General features: G+C 46.0%; 1 protein-coding gene across 3 annotated transcripts in view; it reads left to right on the forward strand.

Annotated features, from left to right (window-relative positions):
• The window catches only part of LOC112264626 (transcription factor HIVEP3), a 32,396-nt gene that overhangs the window by 1,884 nt on the left and 3,759 nt on the right, over window positions 1-26,753 (forward strand). For 2 of the 3 annotated variants that reach the window (XM_042295490.1, XM_042295492.1), the window contains exons 1-3: window positions 9,640-9,921; window positions 15,077-19,845; window positions 20,175-20,365. In XM_042295490.1, the coding sequence (XP_042151424.1) occupies window positions 15,538-19,845; window positions 20,175-20,365 (4,499 nt within the window). In that variant the 5' untranslated portion in view covers window positions 9,640-9,921; window positions 15,077-15,537. Of the gene's footprint in view, window positions 1-9,639; window positions 9,922-15,076; window positions 19,846-20,174; window positions 20,366-26,753 lie in introns of those variants that run through there. The other variant, XM_042295491.1, reaches the window with a different exon arrangement.

Genomic DNA, 26,753 nt, shown 5'->3' on the forward strand with positions numbered 1-26,753 from the left:
CGCACTTAGCCGCCTTCTCTGTGTTGCAAGTACCTCTTTCTTGGTGAAATACGGACACATTATATTGTCATGCGATGCATTAGTTAATAATAGTACGCCATAAGAAGAATTACCCATGTGACAGTTGGAGTCCATCAACAGCTCAAGAGTGCTTCGATTTTCGATACCACGTGCCCTTTATATAGTATTAACTGTCATCTTGCGTGTAATCAAGAAGGTTGGAATGTCGTAAAGACATAGGGCATCTCAGGCCAAGCTGTTGAAATGTCGGTTTTAGACACATAAGGAATTTATTTTGTTTAGTTGAATTTATAGAGAGAACAAGACATATGTAGGCCTCATCATGGTGTATTTTCTTAATTTTCAAATATGATTTTCAAAATTATAGGCCTTGGACAAGAAATGCTTCCCATTGATCCAATCTCAACACCAAAACCTAGTTGGTTTAGCTTTTACAGAATTAAACTCAACCTGGCATTTAAAGTTGACGCTTAGGGCCAGGGATCTGGTGCCCTCAAAATGATCAGTCCTGACATCCCATTGCACATAATTCAGTGCTGGGTTATTGGGTGTCAGTTTGGCATGCAAAGAGAGGAGAGGGCACACTGTCTCACTCCCTAGCTGTGGAGAGGTGGGATGTTTGGCATTATTCTGACAGATTGTGTGTGTGTGTGTGTGTGACTACATAGAGAGGAAATCTTCCCCATGGCTTCATGGAGAGCCCAGTGGCAGCATTATGATTTATTTCCTCCAAGGCGTCCCTCCTCCTTAGTCTTAGACATATGACCGCAGGAATAGGCTTGTGTGTGTGTGTGTGTGTGTGTGTGTGTGTGTGTGTGTGTGTGTGATCATACAGTTGTGTGTTCTGATGGTCAATGTTGATTGTATGCCGTTGCATAAACCTCCACTCCGACCCAGTTATGGGTGATGATGATGATGACGAAGAGGGTCACAAGGCTGCTGCTGTTATTCTTTTCCTTGAGGATGATGTCATATTTGGGTTGAACATTTTGTGACCTCGTATTCAACTAGCCTCTAACAACACTAGTAGACGTCTGGCCCAGATTCTATTTGTGTGGTAGAATATAAATGCCCCTCTCTCAGCTGTGGGGGTGACAGTGGAGAGGAGAGACCAAGGACATCAGGACAATCACTCTAGGTGCTATTGAGGAAAAACACATCCAGTACAAAATGACCTTAAAGCCTCAGGGATGGATGTAAAACAATAACAACATGAACATTCACACAGGTGCAACACCTTTATATAATACTTTAATAGCCACTGAGGTAGCACCGAGTTGAACTTTCCACTGTGAACTATAGTGTTTAGCCAATGCAGGAGCATAATGCTGTGATTGTGACATTGATAGGCCCAGGGCCCAAATGGAGCTTACCGTGCTTGCCAATAGGGTCAGAATGGGGCACGGTTTATTCTTGGTACTGAACATGAGCACACTCTGAGCACCAACACAGGCTCACGATCCATTCCGGCTCGAGTCAGAACATATACCGTGCCTTCGGAAAGTATTCAGTCCCCTTGACTTTTTCCACATTTTGTTACATTACAGCCTTATTCTATTATTGATTAAATAGTTTTTTTCCCCCATCAATCTACACATAATACACCATAATGACAAAGCAAAAACTGTTTTTTAGACATTTTTGCAAATTTTTATATGTGTATGTATATATGTAAAAAATAAAAAAATATTTTAAAAAAAGAAGGAAATATCACATTTACATAAGTATTCAGACCCTTTACTCAGTACTTTAGCAGCGATTACAGCATCAAGGATCTCTCTTGTACTCCGTTCATCTTTGCCTCGATCCTGACTAGTCTCCCAGTCCCTGCCGCTGAAAAACATCCCCACAGCATAATGCTGCCACCACCATGATTCACCTTAGGGATGGTGCCAGGTTTCCTCCAGATGTGACGCTTGACATTCAGGCCATTCATGTGCCTTTTACTGAGGAGTGGTTTCTGTCTGGCCACTCCACCATAAAGGCCTGATTGATGGGGTCCTGAAAGTGTGTGTGTTTTGTGAGTGTGGGTCTGTTCAGGCAAGATTAGTCTAGCCTGGTGAGGACAACATTGATATTCATCCTACACTTGCTTCTGGAAGTCCTGTCAGCTTCCTTATCCCTCAGGTGTCAGTAACTAGTGTGGGTGTGTGGTGTCACTCATCAAGCCAACGGTTTATTTTATTTTACCCTTATTTTACGTTGTCATTTACAGCAACAACATGGGGAATTGTTACAGGGGAGAGGAGGGGGATGAATGAGCCAATTGGAAGCAAGGGATGATTAGGTAGCCATGATGGTATGAGGGCCAGATTGGGAATTTAGCCGGGACACCGGGGTCAACACCCCTATTCTTACTATAAGTGCCATGAGTTCTTTAGTGACCATGGAGAGTCAGGACACCTGTTTAACATCCCAGCCGAAAGACGGCAACTAACACAGGGCAATGTCCCCAATCACTGCCCTGGGGAATTGGGATATATTTTTAGACCAGAGGAAAGAGTGCCTCCTACTGGCCCTCCAACACCACTTCCAGCAGCATCTGGTCTCCCATCCAGGGAACAAGCAAGCCAGCAGTGGGATGCAGGTTGGAACTTGGGAGGTGAATGAGAGGAACCATTCTCTGTAGTGTCAGCCTCTCTCTCTCTCTCTCTCTCACGCTCTGTCTGTCTGTCTCTGTCTGTCTGTCTGTCTGTCTGTCTGTCTGTCTGTCTGTCTGTCTGTCTGTCTGTCTGTCTGTCTGTCTGTCTGTCTGTCTGTCTGTCTGTCTGTCTGTCTGTCTGTCTGTCTGTCTGTCTGTCTGTCTGTCTGTCTGTCTGTCTGTCTGTCTGTCTGTCTGTCCGTCTCACACACACACACACACACAAAAACTCATAATCCTTAGTCCTAGACATAAGAGTACACAGTAGCGGCACGTTGACAAATCCTTCATCTAGAGAGCTCAGTGCATTGGGCCTACTTAATGCTGATAATCATCTACAGGAAATGACTTTCAGTTCAGTCCACCATTGATCTATATGATCCAGTAGGATACATTATGTCCAGAACTCATTACTCTATGAGGTTGGACATCCGATTGGAACAACTGTTTGTTTCCATTTGACAGTATCTTGAAATTCCTTACCACTGTCCTAACCAACCAGCACACTCACACACTCCACTGCTATCGAAACAAAACAGTCACAAGGAAATCGTGAGTTCTATAAATGTGTGTGACAGAGAGAGAGAGAGAGAGAAAGACAGAGTGTATTGTTACTGTATCAATGTTATTCTCTTAAACTAGTGACAATTTGTAGACACTGACATTTCTACTATGCCAGTTATTGAAGCAGACAGAAGCTACAGTGAGGTTGAGGAGGACCTGTTCTGAGAGGGGATTTGTCTTGTCTTGGCCATTCATCAGGAGGACTTCCCTGGGTCACCACGGCGACAGCGGAAATGTTCAAATAGCTCTATGTGAACATACTTCCTCCCTGTTGGCACCGGCTTACAAGACGTTTGGAGTGGAAATGACCCCCTCCCTCTTTCTCTATATCATCCTCATTAATGAAAGGGCACACTCGCTTATGTGTGTGTGTTTTTGCTCGCCCACGCATGTGTGTACATAAAAATGTATAGACAGTTTGTATTTGTGTGTGCGTTCATGTGAACACACCACACCGTATGCTCATGTGTTTACAGTATGTATGGGAATGAGCTCACATGTTGACTGGTTGCTGTGTTTGGCCCGGAGCCCGACCCCGACCCATAGCCCAGTCCGGTCAGGGGTTGGATGGTGCTGTGTGACCATGGTGGGGAGCATATGGACAAAGCCTGCTTTCACAGTGAAGTGGAAGGCCCTCTCTCTGCCCAGCCTGCATCATCACCAAGGTGAAGAGGTTGGCTGGTTCTGTGTGATCCTGCAGGGCATTTTATTTCTCTCTCTCTCTCTCTCTCTCTCTCAGTGAGGTGCAGGACCAGGCTCTCTCTGCTCTCCCTTTGTCCTGTGGAGAGAGCAGCCTGTCAGGCCAGAAGGCCATCAGCTGTAGGGCTCATTCACATGTCACCTACATGGACACACACACAGACACTGCTTACATAGTGGAAGAAGGTCATGGGTTCTCTGGGTTGGCTACCAAGGCCAGCAGATTGGTCAGCAGCTTTGTGGAGGATTGTTTTTTGATAATTTTTCTTATATCAAGTGTTAAAATGTTCAAGTGTCAAGCGTAGCTGTCCTCCTCTAAGTTGAACAGCTTTTATCGATATCAGTGGCAGGCTTCACCGACAGATGTTAAAATATTGTCCTTAGTGCTTCCCTGCCCACAGTATCACTGCCTTTGTCTTCCTCTGGCTCAATCTCTCTCTCTCTCTCTCTCTCTCTCTCTCTCTCTCTCCCCCTCTCTCTCTCTCTCTCTCTCTCTCTCTCTCTGTCTCTCTGTCTCTCTGTCTCTCTCTCTCTCTGTCTCTCTGTCTCTCTCTGTCTCTCTCTCTCTCTGTCTCTGTCTCTCTCTCTCTGTCTCTCTCTCTCTCTCTCTCTCTCTCTCTCTCTCTCTCTCTACTTCCTCCTCTGTGATTGCTATAGATTCCTGGACAGGGGCTTGTTGGCAGATTGCCCCAGCTCAGCTCTCAGCCAGTGTTTTGTTTTTTTATTGGTGAAATAAGAGAACATATGGGCTACCCCCTCTCCCCTCTCTTCCTCTTCCCCTCTCTTCCTCTTCCTCTTCCTCTCTCTCTCTCTCTCCCTCTCTCTTTCTTTCTGCATTACGTCACCTTGATACGGGAGACGATTGGTTTGGCATTACTGCTCTGTGAGACCAAAGGGACCAGGATAAAGCACTGGATCTGAAAGTGTGTTATTGGAACTCAGTTAAACCAGAATCTGCTCATGTAACAGCTGGTTTGGTGAACTGCACTCTTGTGATGAGTAACCTGGCCAGATACTTAAAGACTTGTGTTTCTCGTTGAACTAATGCCCACGCTTTAGCTCAGCGTGTTAAAAACACAGTCTTGTGGCATGCTGGAGAACCGGTATCGAAACCCTGGTTGGTCACACTCGTAAATCACGCAGTCAAAGGGATCTGTGTCAACGTGTACTTGATACAGAGAAATAGAGGGAGCCAGCCTGGCTGGCTTTGTGTGGCAGGCTTTGTCTTCCCAACAGTTTACTGCTGTACATCCTGCTGAACCCCTCAGCCAGCTAAGTGCATCACCTCTACTGTCTTTGGATCAATCCCTCCGATGAGTGTGTGTTTTAGTGACGTTGAGTTACATCATATAACGCTGCTTCCCACCGACGAAGGCCAGAACAGTGCAGTGACACTTTCTGAAGGTAGCAGTTCCTCTTTCTATTTTCAACATGGTTTCTCTAACCACACAACGCCTCCCATTCGTGTCCTCGTTGGGATTCCCTTCACGGTCCACTTCTCAGTCTGTCTAATTGTATTTAGAACACTTTCCTTATAAGAGACCCTTTTAATTTTTTTTTTATATCAATGACATCTTATTTGCGGATTGATGGCCCTGTGGTAAGACTCGTACTGTATATTTTGTTCAGAAACTGCTGGTCGAGATTGAATGGGATAAACTTTGATCATGATTTTTAGAAACTTGTGGAACATCGTCATAGTAGCTCTACTAAATGGTTCATGATGGTGCATTATTACATCATGTGAAAGGAACGTTCTAGATGACTAGAACCGCATGGTGTGGTACTGGGTCTGCTTTAGGGCTCTGCTTTCTTCTGTTCTGTAGTTAGTGAGCTCATTCGACAGGTACTTCACTGTAACGTTGTACTGTTTCACTCACAATGTTTAGGAGAAATAGCCGCGGAAGAGAGAGAACGAGTGAGAGAATCGAACCCAAATCAGAATCAGTTAGACTAAATGAGGTGAGCAAAGCATACCCATCAGGTTTCTACTTCCAAATGAATCTCTGAAGTGTCCTTTGTACAGACTGAGTAAATACATGCACCACATACATGTAATGAACCTGTTATGGAACAGTTAATAACAGGGTTCTACAGAAAGGGGTCACCCACCACACACAGCCACACAGCCCTACAGTACTGTACATGTCAACATGGTGACGTGTTAGATTGGTTAGATCACAGGGGAACATACAAGACCCTGTCTGATCGGATACTATTTAGAGCTTCATGTGGGCCACAAGACGGTCATGTCGCCATTTCCTGTGGCTGTAACGGAAGGTCTCTGTGGCCTGTCTGTTTGAGTCTGGGGCTGGGTTTGAGTATGTTTGGATTTGGGTTTCGGTGTGGCTGTGGGTGTGTCTGGGTTTGAGTGTGTTTGGGTCTGGGTCTGGGTTTGAGTGTGTTTGGGTCTGGGTCTGGGTTTGAGTGTGTTTGGGTCTGGGTTTGAGTGTGTTTGGGTTTGGATGTGTTTGGGTTTGGGTGTGTTTGGGTCTGGGTTTGGGTCTGGGTGTGTTTGGGTCTGGGTTTGAGTGTGTTTGGGTTTGGGTGTGTTTGGGTCTGGGTGTGGGTGTGTTTGTGTCTGGGTTTGGGTGTGTTTGGGCCTGGGTTTGGGTGTGTTTGGGTCTGGGTTTGAGTGTGTTTGGGTCTGGGTTTGGGTGTGGGTGTGTTTGGGCCTGGGTTTGAGTGTGTCTGGGTTTGAGTGTGTTTGGGTGTGTTTGGGTCTGGGTTTGAGTGTGTTTGGGTCTGGGTTTGGGTGTGGGTGTGTTTGGGCCTGGGTTTGAGTGTGGGTGTATGTGGGTGTGTGTGGGTGTCTGTACATGTCAGACTACATGTCGCCTGGCTAGCTGACATTAGACGGTCATACACTGTTGCTTCGTTCCACTGTCCATACTATCGTAACACTTAGTACACATGCCCAGTACATTGATCCATTCTAAGTAGTGGGCTACTGTGGATATTGGGGACAGAGACAGTATAAGCCGTTGAGCTGCTACTTGGGGTGTGTTTTACCAGGCAGAAGGTTATTGGTCTTTTATCCTGGTTGACTCCTGCTACGGCTGCTGCTGCCTATTGAGTGGATGACCATTAGGCCTATAGTTAATTGATTGACATGATGGACAATGGAAAGTCGAGCACGGGTACAGACAGCAACAACCGGGAAAGACAGGAGAGTAAGGCTTGTATTTTATGTAAGAGCTTATATAAACACTGCTTTTGCTTAAGGATAGCTAAATATAAACTCACGAACACTCTCAAAGCAGTCAGACATGTAAAAATAGCCACAGCGTGATTGCACAGGATTAATTCTCCTTGTGTGTGGGTTTCTTGTTTGTGTGTGTGTGTGTGTGTTTCTTTTGTGTGTGTGTGTGTGCGTTTCTTATTTGACCCCTTCCTCATCTTCTCTCCCAGTTAACCGCTAGTGAATTTACTGTCTTGCTCTGAGGCAGTACAGCACAAAGAATGCAGTGAGTGTCTGAGTCAGTGAGGATAAGCAGAGACAGGGTGGGGACTAGGGAGACTCAGACAGACTGAGTCAGTGAGGATAAGCAGAGACAGGGTGGGGACTAGGGAGACTCAGACAGACTGAGTCAGTGAGGATAAGCAGAGACAGGGTGGGGACTAGGGAGACTCAGACAGACTGAGTCAGTGAGGATAAGCAGAGACAGGGTGGGGACTAGGGAGACTCAGACAGACTGAGTCAGTGAGGATAAGCAGAGACAGGGTGGGGACTAGGGAGACTCAGACAGACTGAGTCAGTGAGGATAAGCAGAGACAGGGTGGGGACTAGGGAGACTCAGACAGACTGAGTCAGTGAGGATAAGCAGAGACAGGGTGGGGACTAGGGAGACTCAGACAGACTGAGTCAGTGAGGATAAGCAGAGACAGAGTGGGGACTAGGGAGACTCAGACAGACTGAGTCAGTGAGGATAAGCAGAGACAGGGTGGGGACTAGGGAGACTCAGACAGACTGAGTCAGTGAGGATAAACAGAGACAGGGTGGGGACTAGGGAGACTCAGACAGACTGAGTCAGTGAGGATAAGCAGAGACAGGGTGGGGACTAGGGAGACTCAGACAGACTGAGTCAGTGAGGATAAACAGAGACAGGGTGGGGACTAGGGAGACTCAGACAGACTGAGTCAGTGAGGATAAGCAGAGACAGGGTGGGGACTAGGGAGACTCAGACAGACTGAGTCAGTGAGGATAAGCAGAGACAGGGTGGGGACTAGGGAGACTCAGACAGACTGAGTCAGTGAGGATAAGCAGAGACAGAGTGGGGACTAGGGAGACTCAGACAGACTGAGTCAGTGAGGATAAGCAGAGACAGGGTGGGGACTAGGGAGACTCAGACAGACTGAGTCAGTGAGGATAAACAGAGACAGGGTGGGGACTAGGGAGACTCAGACAGACTGAGTCAGTGAGGATAAGCAGAGACAGGGTGGGGACTAGGGAGACTCAGACAGACTGAGTCAGTGAGGATAAGCAGAGACAGGGTGGGTACTAGGGAGACTCAGACAGACTGAGTCAGTGAGGATAAGCAGAGACAGGGTGGGGACTAGGGAGACTCAGACAGACTGAGTCAGTGAGGATAAGCAGAGACAGGGTGGGGACTAGGGAGACTCAGACAGACTGAGTCAGTGAGGATAAACAGAGACAGGGTGGGGACTAGGGAGACTCAGACAGACTGAGTCAGTGAGGATAAGCAGAGACAGAGTGGGGACTAGGGAGACTCAGACAGACTGAGTCAGTGAGGATAAGCAGAGACAGAGTGGGGACTAGGGAGACTCAGACAGACTGAGTCAGTGAGGATAAGCAGAGACAGGGTGGGGACTAGGGAGACTCAGACAGACTGGGTGTATCTCTGTGATGTTATTCCCCCCCCCCATCAACATGGCAACTGAAGGGACAAGTTGAGGGGCAGATTGAGGCTGGCATCACGTTATGGCGAATAGCCGTCCCATTCAAGGCCCAGCTGCCTGTGGAGGGTGAGGAAACACAACACACGCACACTGGCAGCTCTGTCACTGGCGTTATGGCTGTGATGCCGACAAGGACTCTCTCTGTGCTGCCTGCTAATGCTGCAGAGGGATGAAGACCTTGGTTAGGGCTCCTTTCAAAACCAGCCAGTCTGTGTGTGTGAGTGGTCGTCCTTTAGCTACCAATTGTCTTGATGGCATTACCTCAACACTCCACACGTCGGCAAGCTTTCAGCCTCTTGAAAAGGGAAAAAAGGGAAAATAACATCCCTTCCTCCCTCCCTTCCTCCCGTGGTATAAAGAGAGGAGTAGTGATGTCAGAATCACTGAATCGCCTGGACTGTGTTCAGCTGGCTCTGTCAGCAGTATGTGTGTGTGTGTGTGTGGACATTCTCCAGAACCACTCTGAAAACCTGGAACCGTGTGAGCCTTTTTCCACCTGGGCCCTGTGTTTTCAGCTTTTCCAGGTTTTTGTCAGAACGAACGCTGCAGCAGCAATAGGCAACCGCTGCCTTGCTTCCCCCGCCTATGGAAAGTGAGAACTGAATGGGGAAACTGTGTTTTAAAAATACAAGTCTCCACCACACACCCTTCCTCTCTGTTCTCCCTCTCTGCCAGCTGAGGAGCCTGAGATTCCTGCCAAGAACAACATGGCCTGACGTCACCCTCCAAATAAGGATATTCCACTTCACTTTTACTATCTGAGGGAGACAGAGTGAGACAAATAGGGAGGGATAGAGAGAGAGCGATAAGCCCCTCCTCCCCATTCATTCATACACACAGACAGGAGACGAGTAATATACTCTGCTAGCTAACTGTTTGTCAGCTCAGTGCACGTACAGTAGAGTGGTGTCTCGATTACCCTTCTCCTCACAGTCACAGAGCGGGCTCTCGCTCTCATTCATTCACAATCTCTCTCTCGCTCTGTTCCGCGCTGTCTCTCTCTCTCACTCCGTCTCCCAGCCTCTCTTACTCACCCTCTTTCTGTCAGATGTGGAGGGGAAACCACCTGCCACCAGGTAAAGGACAATGATATTCTCTAACCATCTAGTGTTCATAGCTGTGTTTTATTCCACATTGTTCATTTACTGGATTATTGCCTGGTTATTGCTGTGTGTGTGTGTGTGTAGGGATTCTGTGATTGGTTTCCATGTGTGTTGTTTGTCCGTCCATGCTCCAGCACTCTGTCAGAGACAGAGTGTCCAGAGACCCCTGGGCCTCAAACATACACCTGCTCGTGCGCGCATGCAGGCGCACACACACAGTCCTGGGAATGTCAGCGTTGCGCGTGTGATGACCCCAGGGCTCTACTTCCCTGTCTCTGACAGACTGCTGATGTAGCTACGGTCGGTTTCTGACTGTTCCTGGGATAATATGTGTGTGTGTGTGTGTGTGTGTGTGTGTGTGTGTGTGTGTGTGTGTGTGTGTGTGTGTGTGTGTGTGTGTGTGTGTGTGTGTGTGTGTGTGTGAGGGAGAAAACAGACATCATCTTGAAATAATACATTATGTCTGGGAGAGAGAAATGGAGGGAATGTTTTGTGTTGTTATTGGAAAACATTTCTTGTTACATAAGTCACAACAAAGAGTATTTGTAAAACACCTGTTTGGTGACAAGAAATATAAAATTAACAAATGTTCTTTGACAAGTTCATTTCATTTCGCAGAGTATTACAGTGCTGTTATTGCTGTTAATTCTTTTGTAAAACATTAATGTCAAAATGTATTTTCAGATTTCGATATTCTATTTTGTATTTACTATGGTGTCTTAGTTCTCCGTCGTTATCTCAAGAACTGAATCATATTCTCAGTTTCTCTTCTGGTGGGATACATGTCTGTAGAGCTGGGATTAATGCCAGGTATTGATTTTTGGATTTGTACCATTTTTTGTCCAAAGAGATACGCTTTGTGGGAGAGAGGCATCTCAGTTGGCTTTCTCGCTCTCTCTCTGCATCTCTCTCGCTCTCTCTCTCTCTTTCTCTCCATCCTTCTCCCTCTCTCTCTTTCTCTTCCTTTCCATCTTTCGTTCACTCTCTCTCCATCTCTCCCTCTCCCAGCGAGAATGCTGGGAGATATATTTAGCTCTCCTTCCCTCCATCTGCTGTGCGTGGTTTAGGGGCGTCGCCATAGCAACCACCGCTGGGTGCATATTGGTACGAGAGGAGGGGAAATTATTGGATTTAAAAAAAAAAAAAGCGTTTTCAACTCAAATAAATTCAGTTATGTGTCACAAAAAAATAATTGGGGGGATATTATTTGAAAATGTAGGAGACTAGGCATTGATACTAACCCAGTTTACTCTCCTTGGCAATGAGAATGAGATGCCATTTCTCGTGTTTGAACGAGATCTTAGAAAATATATGGCTGTGTGTTATGGAGTTTAAGGACTGTGTGAGATATTAGACTGAACATCGGGTAGATCAGGATGCTTGCTGCTGCTTACAACAAGCATGTTTTTGAAAAGGACCTGCTTCTCTGAGTCCATGCAAAGCTGTGAGACGGCAACACCTCCTGACGACAAGCAAAATGTATACACACAATGAACACACTCCACTTGTTTGACAATTTGCACCACTCACAATTGTTCCAGATTTAACAGAAGAATGTCACATTTTTCTCAAAGTCTAAATGAATCTCTTACTGTAGAAAGCTCTACTCTTTGATAGTCCTCACATGAACCATTTTATAGTCTCTTAGTCCACCTGCAGTACAGTACCTGTCTGACCTACATTCCATCATCCACTGTTGAAATGCACTCTAGACGTTGTCCTGGACACAGATGTACACGCCAGATAAACACCTAACACACTGACAGTCCATACAGATGTACTGTCTTCTATTACTAAGGACATTTGGAAACAGAATTAAAATGACTGGCCCCCAAAAAACTTTACAGTTAAACTAAATAATTATCACAGTAGCACACTGTCAGTAAAATGCTACTATATAAGAGAGTTCTACAGTACTACTGTAAGAATGGCAACATGTCATCAGTTGTTTTATATTGACCAGCAGCTAGCACCTCCTGTGGTTTTGCCCTCTTCCGGAGGAGCTTGGCTGTAGGCCACAACCAGCTGATCAGTGGCTCTGTTCAAATACCATCCTAGCATACTCCCTAGTAAGATGCAATGTATTGGGAATGCATTCTAGGTAGTACGGTAGTGTGGATATTGGAACGTACCTAGTGTGTGGGATGAACGGGTTGTTGCTACAGTGCAGTATATTGGTGTAGAGGGAGTTCAAAAAAATGTAATTCTCAAAAAAACAAACAGAAAAGTGGTGTGTGCATATGTATTCACCCCCTTTACTATGAAGCCCCTAAATAAGATCTGGTGCAACCAGTTACCTTCAGAAGTCACATAATAGTTCAATAAAGTCCACCTGTGTGAAATCTAAGTTTCACATGATCTGTCACATGATCTCAGTATATATACACCTGTTCTGAAAGGCTCCAGAGTCTGCAACATCACTAAGCAAGGGGCACTACAAAGCAAGCGTCACCATGAAGACCAAGGAGCTCTCCAAACAGGCCAGGGACAAAGTTGTGGAGAAGTACAGATCAGGGTTGGGTAATATTTGTTTTAATCAGAAACTTTGAACATCCCACGGAGCACCATTAAATCCATTATCAAAAAATGGAAAGAATATGGCACCACAACAAACCTGCCAAAAGAGGGCTGCCCACCAAAACTCACAGACCAGGCAAGGAGTGCATTAATCAGAGATTCAACAAAGAGACCTAAGATAACCCTGAAGGAGCTGCAAAGCTCCACAGCAGAGAATGGAGTATCTGTCCATATGACCACTTTAAGCCGTGCACTCCACAGAGCTGGGCTTTATGGAAGAGTGGCCAGAAAAAAGCCATTGCTTAAAGAAAAAAATAAGCAAACCAGTTTGATGTTCTCCAAAAGGCATGTGGCAGACTTCCCAAACACATGGAAGAAGGTACTCTGGTCTCATGAGACTAAAAGGTAGCTTTTTGGCCACCAAGAAAAACGCTATGTCTGGTGCAAACCCAACACCTCTCATCACCCCGAGAACCCTATCCCCACAGTGAAGCATGGCGGTGGCAGCATCATGCTGTGGGGAAGTTTTTCATCTGTAGGGACTGGGAAACTAGTCAGAATTTAAGGAATGATGAATGTCGCTAAAAACAGGGAGATTCTTGAGGGAAACCTGTTTCAGTCTTCCAGAGTTTGGAGACTGGGATGAAGGTTCACCTTCCAGCAGGACAATGACCCTAAGCATAATGCTAAAGCAACTCTCGAGTGGATTAAGGGGAAACATTTAAATGTCTTGGAATGGCCTAGTCAAAGCCCAGACCTCAATCCAATTGAGAATCTGTGGTATGACTTAAAGATTGCTGTACACAAGCGGAACCCATCCAACTTGAAGGAGCTGTAGCAGTTTTGCCTTGAAGAATGGGCAGAAATCCCAGTGGCTAGATGTGCCAAGCTTATAGAGACATACACCAAGGGACTTGCAGCTGTAATTGCTGCAAAAAGGTGGCTCTACAAAGTATTGACTTTGGGGGGGGGGGGTGAATAGTTATGCACGCTCAAGTTTTCTGTCCCTTTGTCTTATTTCTTGTTTGTTTCACATTAAAAAACCCTGCCTGGTGTTCAGAGATCTTTAACTACACCAGTTAGAGTTTTGGAGCCATTTAGTTTTGGAGCCATTAGGTGTATGAAAGTCAATATTTATTAAAGAACATATTATTTTGTGAAATTGATATTACTTCATGGGCTTTCAGTAATGTGCTATCATTAGAGAAGTATGCTTGTTTGACAGTGTAAAGTTAGAATTAGGAGACATTGGAAATCAAATGTGTTATTGTAGATGAGTATTTGACAAAATGACGGTAGTGTATTTTTTTCACAGCTGAATGATGTAACCCACTTCCCAATTGGAGAGTTGTTGGTGTTATCTTATGGTGGTATCTATCTCCAGACTACACCATCTGGAAGTAAGTGTTGGTGTTATCTTATGGTGGTATCTATCTCCAGACTACACCATCAGGAAGTAAGTGTTGGTGTTATCTTATGGTGGTATCTATCTCCAGACTACACCATCAGGAAGTAAGTGTTGGTGTTATCTTATGGTGGTATCTATCTCCAGACTACACCATCAGGAAGTAAGTGTTGGTGTTATCTTATGGTGGTATCTATCTCCAGACTACACCATCAGGAAGTAAGTGTTGGTGTTATCTTATGGTGGTATCTATCTCCAGACTACACCATCAGGAAGTAAGTGTTGGTGTTATCTTATGGTGGTATCTATCTCCAGACTACACCATCAGGAAGTAAGTGTTGGTGTTATCTTGCGGTGGTATCTATCTCCAGACTACAACATTTGCATTTGGCCTAATTATTTTTTAGCTAGAGTTAGCAGCTGGGGTTGGGAGACTTTGGGGGAATCTGGATAAGTAAAACTATTGACTCTTCTGGCTGCAACAAAATGTTGGGTTGAGTTGGGCAATCAAAAGGAAAAATCTGTCATCTTGTCTTAGGAGTATGATCCCTGAGAAACACGTAGTAGCTTATGTTTGAGCAATGTGCAATGCACACGGCTGATTGGGAACTATTCAAGGGGCTATTGGTACCAGAATCTGAAAATGGATGCTATGACTTGGAGCGTTTTCTTCATAATAAATAGTCAGGTAAATTAGATGTTTTTGTAGCCAGATTCCAAATCACAGTTTGGTAACTAACACCTACATTTTAGGTGTACAGTTTTGCACTTTTGAACTAGACTTCTTTCTGCGTTGAATAACTTTCTCTATCATGTTAATGTTTGTTGTTATTGTTGACGAAGTGAAACTGGTCGCTATGAGAAATGTGCCCCTTTAATACGACCAAACCCTAAGCTTTGTTTCCAACTTGATCATCCATCATCCATCTGGATGAAATAAGTGATTAAAACCTTGCTTTTTAGCTGTTTGGTTCTCTCCCTTTGACAGTAATGTTTTTAGATTATAGTGGGCGGAGAGAGACTGTTTCTGCCATCTGTCTTCATGATGTCATTTCATTTGGTGTGTGTGTCCATGTGTGCGCACACTGTGTGTGTGAAAAAGAGAAAGAAGGAGAGATAGAGACTACCCCTCAGGTGGGTTTGTCTGTCTGTCTGTCTGTCTGTCTGTCTGTCAGTCACCTAATCTTTTCTTTTTTCTTCTTTCAGGTCCTCTTGAGTGAGGACACAGACATCCAACAAAAAGTCCTGAAAACTGGATCTGAAGACCTGAAACAAGGACGGGCTCAACCCAGTATCTGAATACCGGACAACAGGGACTATCTGAGGGGACTGGCTCAGAGACTCAGAGGGCAGAGTTGTTGACTCTGGGAGCCAACAGAGCTCCAAGATGGGAAGCTTCTTTGGCTCAGGATGGAAAAGGACTTCCTCATTACCGCATGACAATTCACAGTTGTTGCCCAGGATCTGTTGAATGAATGGCTTGACCCTAGTAAGTACTAAGTATGAGTACAGACAGCCTTAACTCCAGTACAAGACAGATATAACTAAGGAACAAAATACTCATCATACATCAATCCCAGAGTCCGTTGAATGAACAGGCTAGACCTGCGTAGCCTGCCCCGGGCGGAGGGATCCCAGGTGTCTACCTGAGGTTTTTGTTCCGTTTTATGGAGGCGTTGCACAGCTGCAGCCACTTGCCGACTGGGGAGCAGTCCAGAGGTCATGACCAGCCTCAGCCAGAAGAGTCTGCTCTCCCTCTCGCAGACCCTGAGCCTCCCAAATCTCCCTCCTCCCAGAACAATCAACTGCAGACACAACAGACTCGCTCCAAACAAGGAGGCCCTCAACATCAACAACAACAACACCACAAACTGCCTAATAAGAGGGAGCGCAAGCGTCTCCGACATCAGAGGAAAAGTGTTGATTCAGACACCCCACTGTCGGAAGAGGGTAAGCATGCAACGGCAGAGGCAACACAGACTAGAGTGTCACAGACACCGTCTGGGGGGACCCCGGCAACTCCCTCCTTATCAACCACCTCCACCCAGTCTACAGAGGCTCCTGCCACAGAGGAGAACCAGGAGGGCACCCTTAAGCAGAAACGGGAGCATAAGCCTGGAAAACCTGGGAAATATGTGTGTTCTTACTGCGGCCGTGCCTGTGCCAAGCCCAGCGTCCTGCAGAAACACATCCGATCCCACACTGGAGAGAGGCCCTACCCCTGTGCTCCCTGCGGATTTTCTTTCAAGACCAAGAGCAACCTCTACAAGCACCGGAAGTCCCATACCCACAGGGTGAAGGCCGGCCTCGCCTCTGGAGAGCCCAGTGCTTTAGAAGAACCAATGCCCGTGTCAGAAGATGAAACCAGACAGCCATCGTCTGCTGCCTCCTCTATCTTGGAGAGACTTGGCAGTGTAGCCAATGAGAAGATGCTTGAAGACACAGAGAGGTCTAAAGAGCAGTCCAGTGGGATGGACAACTCCTACGCCGTCAAGAAGAGGCTGGCCATGCGTTTGAGCCGAGGGAAACGTGGCCCCCTAGGCTCGTCTGACTCGATCAGTTCCTCGTTGGGTATGGCGAGTATAGGGAGCAGAGGCAGCACAGAGTCTGGCTATTTCTCTCGCTCTGAGAGCACTGAGCAGTCGCAGGACATCCCACCCAATGCAACAAGTGCCAAAAGCTACGCAGAGATCATCATGGGGAAATATGGCCGCCTGGGCCACCTCCAGAGGATGTCCCGGCATCAGGACCAGCAGCCTTCTGGAAGCCAGGGACAGCAGGAGAAGAGCAGCCCGTTCACAGTGCCCAAGAAGCAGGTCATTGACCACATCACCAACCTCATCACCATCAACGAGGCTGTGGTGGACACAAGTAAGATAGACAGCGTTAAGCCCAGGAGGTTCTCTCTGCCTAGGAGAAGTAGCAATGAGTCTAGCTCTAAGGTTACTCTATCTCTGAAAGAGACACCGGTAGTCCACCACAGCACCAAAAACCCTGGAGACTCAGGTTTTAAGAGCAGCGGTTCCATCACTATGGGAGTTCCGTGTGAGAAGTTCCATCATCACCAGTCACTACACGTGGATTCAACGGCAGGCCTGTCACCCACTTCCATGGCTCCTCTTCTGAGAAGCCTCTCTATGCCCTCTGCTGCTAGTTCAACTGATGCCTCCTCTGACGTCTTCCCACGAAACTTCCGCCTTAGCCAATCTTTCGATGAACGGTCTGAAACACAGTCTCGCCGCACTGGGATGCTACGACGCCAGCCTGCTATCGAACTACAACCCGGTGCTGAATTGACTAAAGAGGAACATAGTTTACACAGTAGCTCCAACACGCTCTACAATCACAATATGTCCACCGTGCCTCCTGATCACAAGCAATGTCAACCAGAGCCGTACGAGTGTGAGACCTGTGGCGTTAGATGTAAGAACTGGGAAGGTTATAAGGCACACAAGAGAAGTCTTTGTATAGCACGACTTCCCCAAGAGAGTCTTGGTACAACAATATGCCAGCTGGACCATTCACAGTTGATACACTATCCGATTAGCAAACCAGGGGCTTTGGCAATGCGCAAGAGAAGGAAAGAGGAGAGTTTTGAATCTGATGATCCATCCTCTCCTGTGTCTTTATCCATACCCACCTTCTCCACGTCGGTGCAAGGCAGAGACAGAAAAAGTGTAGCATGCAATAGAAACTCATGGCCATGGGTAGAGCAGGAGCGTGGAGACACATCAAAATGTTTCTCAGTGATTCAGCATACTAGTTCATTTGAGAAACAGGACCCTTTGTTTACAGACAGTCAAGGTACAGAGGAGGCGCATTTTAGTTTTCCATCCCATGAGGATGTGTCTCAGAAACAACTGCAGGAACACTCGTCCAAACCAACACCTCGCAAACTGGTGCGCCAACACAATGTTCAAGTCCCGGAGATATTCATCACTGAGGATTCCAACACCAATGTTATTGAGTCTGTTCAGACACAGTCAGAAACGACATCCATAATGCCTAAACAGACTGAGAGGACAGACGAGTTCCAGTGGCCACAGAGGAGCCTCACCCTGTCTGGGGTCCCCATCGAGAAGCTGCCCCCGAAGAAGAAACGTATTCGTCTGGCCGAGGCCGCCCAGTCTTCAGGGGAGTCCATGTCCAGCTTTGACTCCATCTCCCTGCCTCGCAGCCCCAGCCAGGACAGCTGTGCATCCCACGCCTCTAGCCGCTCTGCATCCTTCGAGGAGTCCACCAGACCTGGAGACATGGAGACCCTGGCTGGGACACCATTGAGGAGGTCTAGGGCCCCTAACATGTTGACCGTCCCAGGGCTGCATCTTCACAAAAGGGAGATGCGGCGGTCGGTCTCAGAGCAAGCACCTCACGACCCACAGCAGCAGTCTGTCCTGATGGCGATGTTGGAGATGCGAAGCAAGTCCTTTGACTACAGCAGTTTGTCCCCTGAGCGCTCCGCGGCCGGCTGGAGTGACAGACGCAAATGTCTCCTCATGAGACACACTGCGGTCAAGGACCCAGAGGAGGAGCAGCCTGCCAAACCTGCAGAACTAAAGCGGAACCCCAGTTCCTCCATTTCTGCCAAACACACAGCACTAAAGGTGAACAATCCTTCTCACTGCAGCCCCAGTCCTGACCCTGTCAGTCCCAGCACTTCTTCCAAACTAAGCCCAGGTCCTCGACACCTTAGTGCGACTGCTGGTTCCCCTCTGTCAGGAGAACCCACATCATGTAACCCTGTACAAACTCTTTGCCAAGAGCCCCCCTCACAATGGAAACTGGGTCAAAGTATTAATTTGACTGGACATTGCTCTGAAGTCCTACCCTCAAAGAAATCTGTAGAATCTCCTGACCGCCTCCAGAGGGACCCATCACCTCTCTGTTCAGGGAAACCTCTAATTATCTCCCTCCGTCCTGTCCACACCTACATCCATCCTGCCCAACCCCGTCCCGTCTACCCTCCCCACCCCCTCTCCACCCAGTGCCCATTAGGGATAGCTAGGGCCCACTACCTTCCAATGTCCACAGGCCTGAAGCTGGAGATACCAGTCCCAATTCACAGTCATGATGGACCTTCAGAGTTTGTAACACATCCTCCGCAGATCCTCCACCCTCACCCTAACATCTCACGTAGCCCAGAGTTACTCCGGCCCTCTATATCACCAGCAGTAGCAGTAGTCCGGCTACAGGCAGACACCAACACCCTAGCCAGTGCCATATACACCACTCTGTCCCAAACCACAACATCTAGGTCCCAGGAACCTGTGTGTTCTGGGTTAAACAGTGGCCATAGAAATTCCCCAATGCCTGAACATAACAGCCACCTGGTCATGTCTCTGCCTGTAAGTAGCAAGATGTTGTCTGGGAATCTGCTACCAGTCAGCCAGTTGGCTCTGCCTCCAGGCAACCACTTGGCTTTGCCTCTGCCTTCAGGCAGCCAGTTGTGGTCTGATGAGGGTTGTAGATCTCCGGGCTCAGGGAGCAACAAGCGATTGTTGTCCCCTTCAAACAGTGTCGATTTCAGCCCTGAGTCCAAACAGCAGCAGAAACGAGTGAAGGAGGAGGAAGAAGAGGAGAGTTGTGTAGGAAACGTAATCGTGGAAACATCCACAAAAGAAGAAAAGGTTGAGATTCCAACATGTTTACCGAGGGTGTGTACTCCAATAAGTCCAGAAAGACCTTCATATCCGACCCTCCAGTCCACCACCTCTCACAGCTGGTGTTATCTGAACTACATCAAGCCAAACCCCTCCACCTCCACCTCGACTGACCACCAGCCCTCAGTGTACTCCTCTTGGTCTACCAGCGAGTATGACCCCAACCCTCCAGGCCTCTCCAGCAAGACAGCCCTGTCCCTGTTGGACTGCAAGCAGAGGGTCTGCCCCACCATCTACACCATGTCTCCCATGTCATCCACCCCGGCAGAGACCCCACCAGAGCCCACCGGCATGAAGACGCCATGCCATTCTGAGGTAAAGAGACTTTACTGGAGGCCTCCTCATAGAATGGTCCATGTGAAATTTGCAGTACTGTATGTATTTATTTAGCCTTGTCCCATACTGTACTATGTGCTGTAGTTTTTTACTTTATTTTGTATATGACCCAATACACTCAATACAGTTTGGCCTTATTTCTCATTTCAAGCATGTAGGCCTATATTGTAGATTGTAATGCCACAGTATAATTTAGATAAGTGCTGAAACACATAAGTTATGATGAATCCCCCCATCCCTGTCTCCTTGGCCTAATCTTGCTGGAGCAGGGTTGGTGAATTTGCCCTGCATGTCTCTCTCGAGTGTAGGTACATGCCACTCAGCCCGGCCACAGCCACCGTGTCGAGACAACAGAGCAAGAGCAGTCCGCAGAGGACAAGGAGCTAAAGAAAGAACGAGAGGAGGAGGAAGAGAAGGAAGAGGAGGAAAAAGAATCAGAGACCCAGTCAACCAGCAAATGTAGAGAACCTCCAACTGGAATCTGGATCTGTGAGGGAGGGTGAGTAGGCTAGGACTGATTACATTATACTTTTGAAATAAGACTTAAACATTTAAAGATGCAAAGCATTATTGGCTTTACATTCATAGAGACATGAGAAACGACACTCAGCCTTACAGGTTTTGCTCTATACGGTACAAGGCATGCTACTGTAAGCTACAAGTCATAGACAGTGAGGGTATTGGGTCTCTGTGTTGTGTATGGAGAGCTGTGAAATGTTGTCGTTCCCCTCTGCAGGACATGAGGGGCTAAGGGTTGTCTGTCTGACTACACCAACAGAGCCCGTCTGTTGAGTGGCCCTTGCCAGGAAATGACCAACAACTACCCAGCTTCCTCTACTGTACCCTGTGTAGAAGCTCAGTTACACCCAACACAGTCAATGGTTCTGGTCATTCAGCTGTAGAGGGAAATAGTGGCCAATTTCATTCCCGATTTCATTCCCATTTTAGATGGTGATTGATTGAATGAATGAGAACCTTGAGTCTACTTACATGATTTCTCTGTGCATCTGGGGTTATGTGTATCTATTTGTAGACAGAGAACAAGAGGGGCACTATTTTCAGAGGAGAGAGTGGAAGGTGTTTGATACTAACTCTGCTTCTCTAGTGATGGGACTTATGTAGGATGTGTCAGATAGGAGAGAGAGAGAGCTCTGAGAGCCCGAGAGCGCTCTGATTCATCTGTCTTCATTTACAGTAATCCACACAGCTAGATCGAATCACACTGTTATGAAGCAGACATAACTGAAACTCCTGAGAACACTCGGTCTCCTCCATCATATCTGTGAATGTGCTACTGAGGTGCCATCTGTGTGTTCCTCTGCATCTCTCTGAGTACCGCTGGGAACCTGTTGTTGTTGTTGTCGTGACTCAGGTTCACAGCCTTCTTCTCATCAGTCACAACCCAGCTAGCACATAACGTTCTGGGAACCATATGTTTCTTTGAGCTTGGTGAGAGTGTGTTTGTCCAATCGTTCTTTTTCATACAACCTTCCCATGACCTTCTGGGAATAGTGCAGAATAGTTGCTTGGCTTTGGAACATTCGCAGCACATTTAAGGAACTTGACAAAAAAAATGTCTTTATTTTTCTTGTTATTTCATTAATTGAACAGAACGTTTCCTAAACATTCAAACATGGTTACATTCAATTTCAATCTTGGTAATGTTCTAGGAACATTTTCCTACTGGTTTGACATTGGGAATGTTCTTAAATAGTTCAGAGAACGTTAAGAAACAATGTTCTTCTGTGGGAAACTACAAGTAAACTTTAGTAATGTTCAGAGAACATTCTAGTGTTATTTAAACGTCTCAGATAAGCTTCCCATAGTTGGCACAAGGGCAAGTGCCCCGTCAGCATTGTCCTGTTTATCATTTTTTCAGATGTTAAATTAAAACCCCTTAGAGTCGATTGACGCACCCGTGCGTCACACCGTGATGTCATTTTGAATATCTACCTGTGTGTTTATGCTAGAGATTTACAGTGGCTGCAGCTCAATCCCCTCTTTCTGCCGATATAAAGTTTCTACCTACTTCATAACATGGGGCTTTTAAAAGCTGTGTTTTTCTACAGTTGAGAGGATCCGGACAAGAAAATCGTCGCCAAATCGTCTGTAGAACCCAAACCGTTAAGGGTTACAAACTAAGGAGATGAAAGAGGAGACTCTCATGAACTCGACAGTGTGGTTTGTTTTGCTCTACGACATCCGCAAGCTTTACGGCAGTCGTCTGACCTCTCTGATGCAGACATCCTAATTTCAAAGATGTCTTCTCACAAAAGCAACTGTCCGGACCGAACTGTTTGAGCTCACTAATATATCAACAGGGGTTCTAAAATTCCAAATCAAATAGCGAAATTATCCATTTTATGACCATCCTAAAACAATTTAAAAAATGTGCTTAGTAGATATTGCGATCTAAGGGTTTAGACCAACAGGGTCTTCACTTTTAAGCCCACGTTTTATCATAATCATTTATAAAAAAAGATCTGTCAGCTGTATTTTGCAGAGGGGGCACACTGACTGGACCAGGCAAAGAGTACCCCCCACCCCTTCAAGATATGTCGCCTATTGATTCCTTCTTGATTAATAAATAAAACTGTAATACAGCCACCTAGCAATTTTATGAAGTTGACTTTAACTAGTCAGCTAAATAGGTTCCCAATCTCCCAAACTCATAACTAGCTACCAAGCCATTTCAGGCTGTCAATCAAGTTAGAGTAGCTTGTCTAACTATCTTACACCTCAGCTCCACTATAAGCGTTGCGTTGCCATCAGCGTTGTGTCAATGAGACGTTCTACTTACTACACGTTGTTTTGAGAACTGTGAGGAGCAGAGGGGAAGCGCGTCTTTATTCTATTGTCCCCTACCGTACCATATTCATTATTTATGCGTAAGTACAATAGCTTTGGTCAAGTTTTTCACAAGTACTCATTCAATTGTTGCTAGTGCTTGTACTAAATGATCTTCCAATTACACAAGTTGCTTTTGTTTACATTGTGAACCAACTCAATGTAGCTAGTTAGCTAGAGTTTCTGCTAGCTAGTAGCTTCTTCACACATCTTAGTACAATAACCAGTGATGTATAGTCGAGGCCATATGCAACCAAAATAAACTGTATTTCTCATGATTTCAATTCACAAGATGGAATGAACGCATGCGTCAGCCTTCGAGAATTGAGCCATCGAGAATTGAGCCTTCGAGAATTGAGCCATCGAGAATTGAGCCATCGAGAATTGAGCCATCGAGAATTGAGCCTTCGAGAATTGAGCCTTCGAGAATTGAGCCTTCGAGAATTGAGACTTCGAGAATCGAGCCTTCGAGAATTGAGACTTCGAGAATTGAGCCTTCGAGAATTGGATGCAGTATAGCAGCTTTTATTGATTTTAAAGGAAAAATTTCCTCGATGGCTGACGGCAATGCCGGACGCCCGATGGCTATTGTGTAGCAGGGCCATTAACTGGCATCCCTGCTAGTAAGAAAATACTAAAATTGTCAAGAGGTATGCTTAGATAACCTATACAGAAAAATAGACATTTGTGACCTAGAATAAGGCATAATGATTATGCCTTTAGATTGCAGGAAATGTCTGTAAAGGTGTTTGAAAAATGTACGGAGCCGTCCACCAGACCACCTCCCCTCCATCCTCATGTACTTCGCGCCCCTTTTAAATAATGGGTGCATGACGCCCCTGCTCAGAACGTTAAGAAATCCTTCTTTTAAAAACCACGAGAAAACTTTTGTAACATTCAAGAGAATGTTCTATTAATGTTATTTAAAAATGTATACAGTCCGTTCTCAACATCAACAAAACGCTCTCTAGCCTCTAACTTGTTACGTGTGTTCAGGTGTGTTGGCCGCGCCCACTAATTGGTCACACATTCAGGAAGTTATTCAAAAAACTCCAAATAACCTGTAATTTCCATTCTCAGAGCGTTAATAAAAACTCCCAGGAAATCTTTCAAGGAAACAGAGTAAAACATTCTAAGAATAGGCTAAATGTCCACTTCTGTTCTCAGAACTTTTAAAAATGGTTCAGTTTTACCGGTCAGGAAATGTATTGCTTCGTTCCCACAACCAATGTGAAACCAAAAACATACATTCCCACAACTTCCAATAAGCCCAATGTGCTACCTGGGAATGACTCATCTCTCTTCCCTGCTGTGCTGTGTGGAGCTCTGAGTCCGCCAATTCCATCTGTTCGGGCCGTTGTGTGTGTGTTGGATGATAAGACAAAGCAGTGAACAAGAGGAAGTCAAACAATGACCTTTCAGTATGGCTACATTTCGGGGGAGTGAAGGCTGAGTGAGGGAAGATTTAGTGTAGGCTGTCTCTCTGAAGATAAAGCTAGGGGCAGGATCTGTGAATGGGTGTCAGAGTAAGCTATGAATTGCGTGGGTTGGTGGCCATCAATATGCCTACATGCTGTATATCAGTCCGGCATGTGGGATTTTTTGTCAGTGGGCATGTACACACACATGCATCGACACACACACACTCACACACACATTTGAAATACTTTATTTGAATCACATTACATCATAAAAGATTCAAACATAATTCAAACAGATGCCCATAACGGCTGAAACAGAGTGGTACGTTCTCCTCCACACAGCTAGGCGGTCCATAACAGCTGAAACAGAGTGGTACGTTCTCCTCCACACAGCTAGGGGGTCCATAACAGCTGAAACAGAGTGGTACGTTCTCCTCCACACAGCTAGGCGGTCCATAACAGCTGAAACAGAGTGGTACGTTCTCCTCCACACAGCTAGGCAGTCCATAACAGCTGAAACAGAGTGGCTGACAGTTCTCCTCCACAGCTAGGCAGTCCATAACAGCTGAAACAGAGTGGTACGTTCTCCTCCACACAGCTCGGCGGTCCATAACAGCTGAAACAGAGTGGTACGTTCTCCTCCACACAGCTAGGCGGTCCATAACAGCTGAAACAGAGTGGTATGTTCTCAGCTCCACACAGCTAGGCGGTCCATAACAGCTGAAACAGAGTGGTACGTTCTCCTCCACAGCTAGGCAGTCCATAACAGCTGAAACGCTCCATAACAGCTGAAACAGAGTGGTACGTTCTCCTCCACACAGCTAGGCGGTCCATAACAGCTGAAACAGAGCAGTACCTTCTCCTCCACACAGCTAGGCAGTCCATAACAGCTGAAACAGATAACAGCTGAAACAGGTGGTACGTTCTCCTCCACACAGCTAGGCGGTCCATAACAGCTGAAACAGAGCGGTACCTTCTCCACACAGCTAGGCGGTCCATAACAGCTGAAACAGAGTGGTGCCTTCACCACACAGCTAGGCGGTCCATAACAGCTGAAACAGAGTGGTGCCTTCACCACACAGCTAGGCGGTCCATAACAGCTGAAACAGAGTGGTACCTTCTCCACACAGCCAGTGGTGGAAAACGTACCCAATTGTCATACTTGAGTAAAAGTAAAGATGCCTTAATATAAAATGACTCAAGTAAAAGTGAAAGTCACCCAGTAAAATACTACTTGAGTAAAAGTCTAAAAGTATATGGTTTTAAATATGTTTAAGTATCAAAAGTAAATGTAATTGCCAAAATATACTTAAGCATAAAAAAGGAAAAGCATAAATAATTTCAAAGACCTTATTTAAGCAAACCAGGCAGCACCATTTTCTTGTTGTTTGAATTTACGGATAGCCAGGGGCACACTCCAACACTCAGACATCATTTACAAACGAAGCATTTGTGTTTAATGAGTCCTCGTGATCAGAGGCAGTAGGGATGACGAGGGATGTTCTCTTGATAGGTGTGAATTGGACCATTTTCCTGTCCTGCTAAGCATTCAAAATGTAACAAGTATTTTTGGGTGCCAGGGAAAATGTATGGAGTAAAAGCACATTATTTTCTTTAGGAATGTAGTGAAGTAAAAGTAGTCAAAGAATAATAATAGTAAAGAATAGATATCCCCAAAAACGACTTAAATTGTACTTAAAGTATTTTTTTTGCTTAAGTACTTTATGCCACTGCACACAGCTAGCCTGCCCATAACGGCTGAAACAGAGCACTACCTAGCCAGTTGTTTTGGCTACTCTTAGTCAGGCCTGCCTAATCTAAGCCTATGTAAATGGCCAAGACTGCCAAGTTTCAATGCCACCAACTTGCATTTGTATCTTAGGCTGTCCAAGCGTGATATGAGGGACTGGTATTTAAGGAGCTTTTAAGAAAAGGCCTGCTCCATTTTTAAAGTTGTTTTATTTAACATTTATTTAACTAGGCAAGTCAGTTAAGAACAAATTCTTATTCACCAAAACAGCCTATGTAACAATGCAACAATGATATGGTTTCATGAAAGCTCTACATTGAACCCCTTTAAGGACATCGCAACACCTGTCGCATTCAGTCAAAATTTAGTCAAAACATTGCTTTTAAGGCACCAAACAGTGATTAAGTTGAGAAAATGAAGCATGTTAGCTATCATTGTAATTACCGATCACATTCATAGAAAGACGTTTTTGTTTTCTGTTTATTTGGAGCAGCTGGTCTGAGCCCAGGGTTTCCTCCCTCTCTGGTGTGTTTTTATTGGCTGGCTGTTCCAAACCCCAGCTGATGTTGCAGGCTCTCTGTGTTTGGACTGGGGCTGGGTGGTGGTGGTGGTGTGAGAGGGTGGTGATGAGGGTTAGAGTCCCACTGCAGGGCACCCACTTCAGCTTCACACAGAGGGGCTTTTATAACCCCAAACCAGAACATCCTCCACCCCAAAAGCACACACACGCACCCACCACACACACACACACACACACACACACACACACACACACACACACACACACACACACACACACACACACACACACACACACACACACACACACACACACACACACACACGCACAGGGGTGGACCCCCTAACCA

The sequence above is a fragment of the Oncorhynchus tshawytscha genome, linkage group LG13, assembly GCF_018296145.1.
Source record: "Oncorhynchus tshawytscha isolate Ot180627B linkage group LG13, Otsh_v2.0, whole genome shotgun sequence".
Classification (NCBI taxonomy): Eukaryota; Metazoa; Chordata; class Actinopteri; order Salmoniformes; family Salmonidae; genus Oncorhynchus; species Oncorhynchus tshawytscha.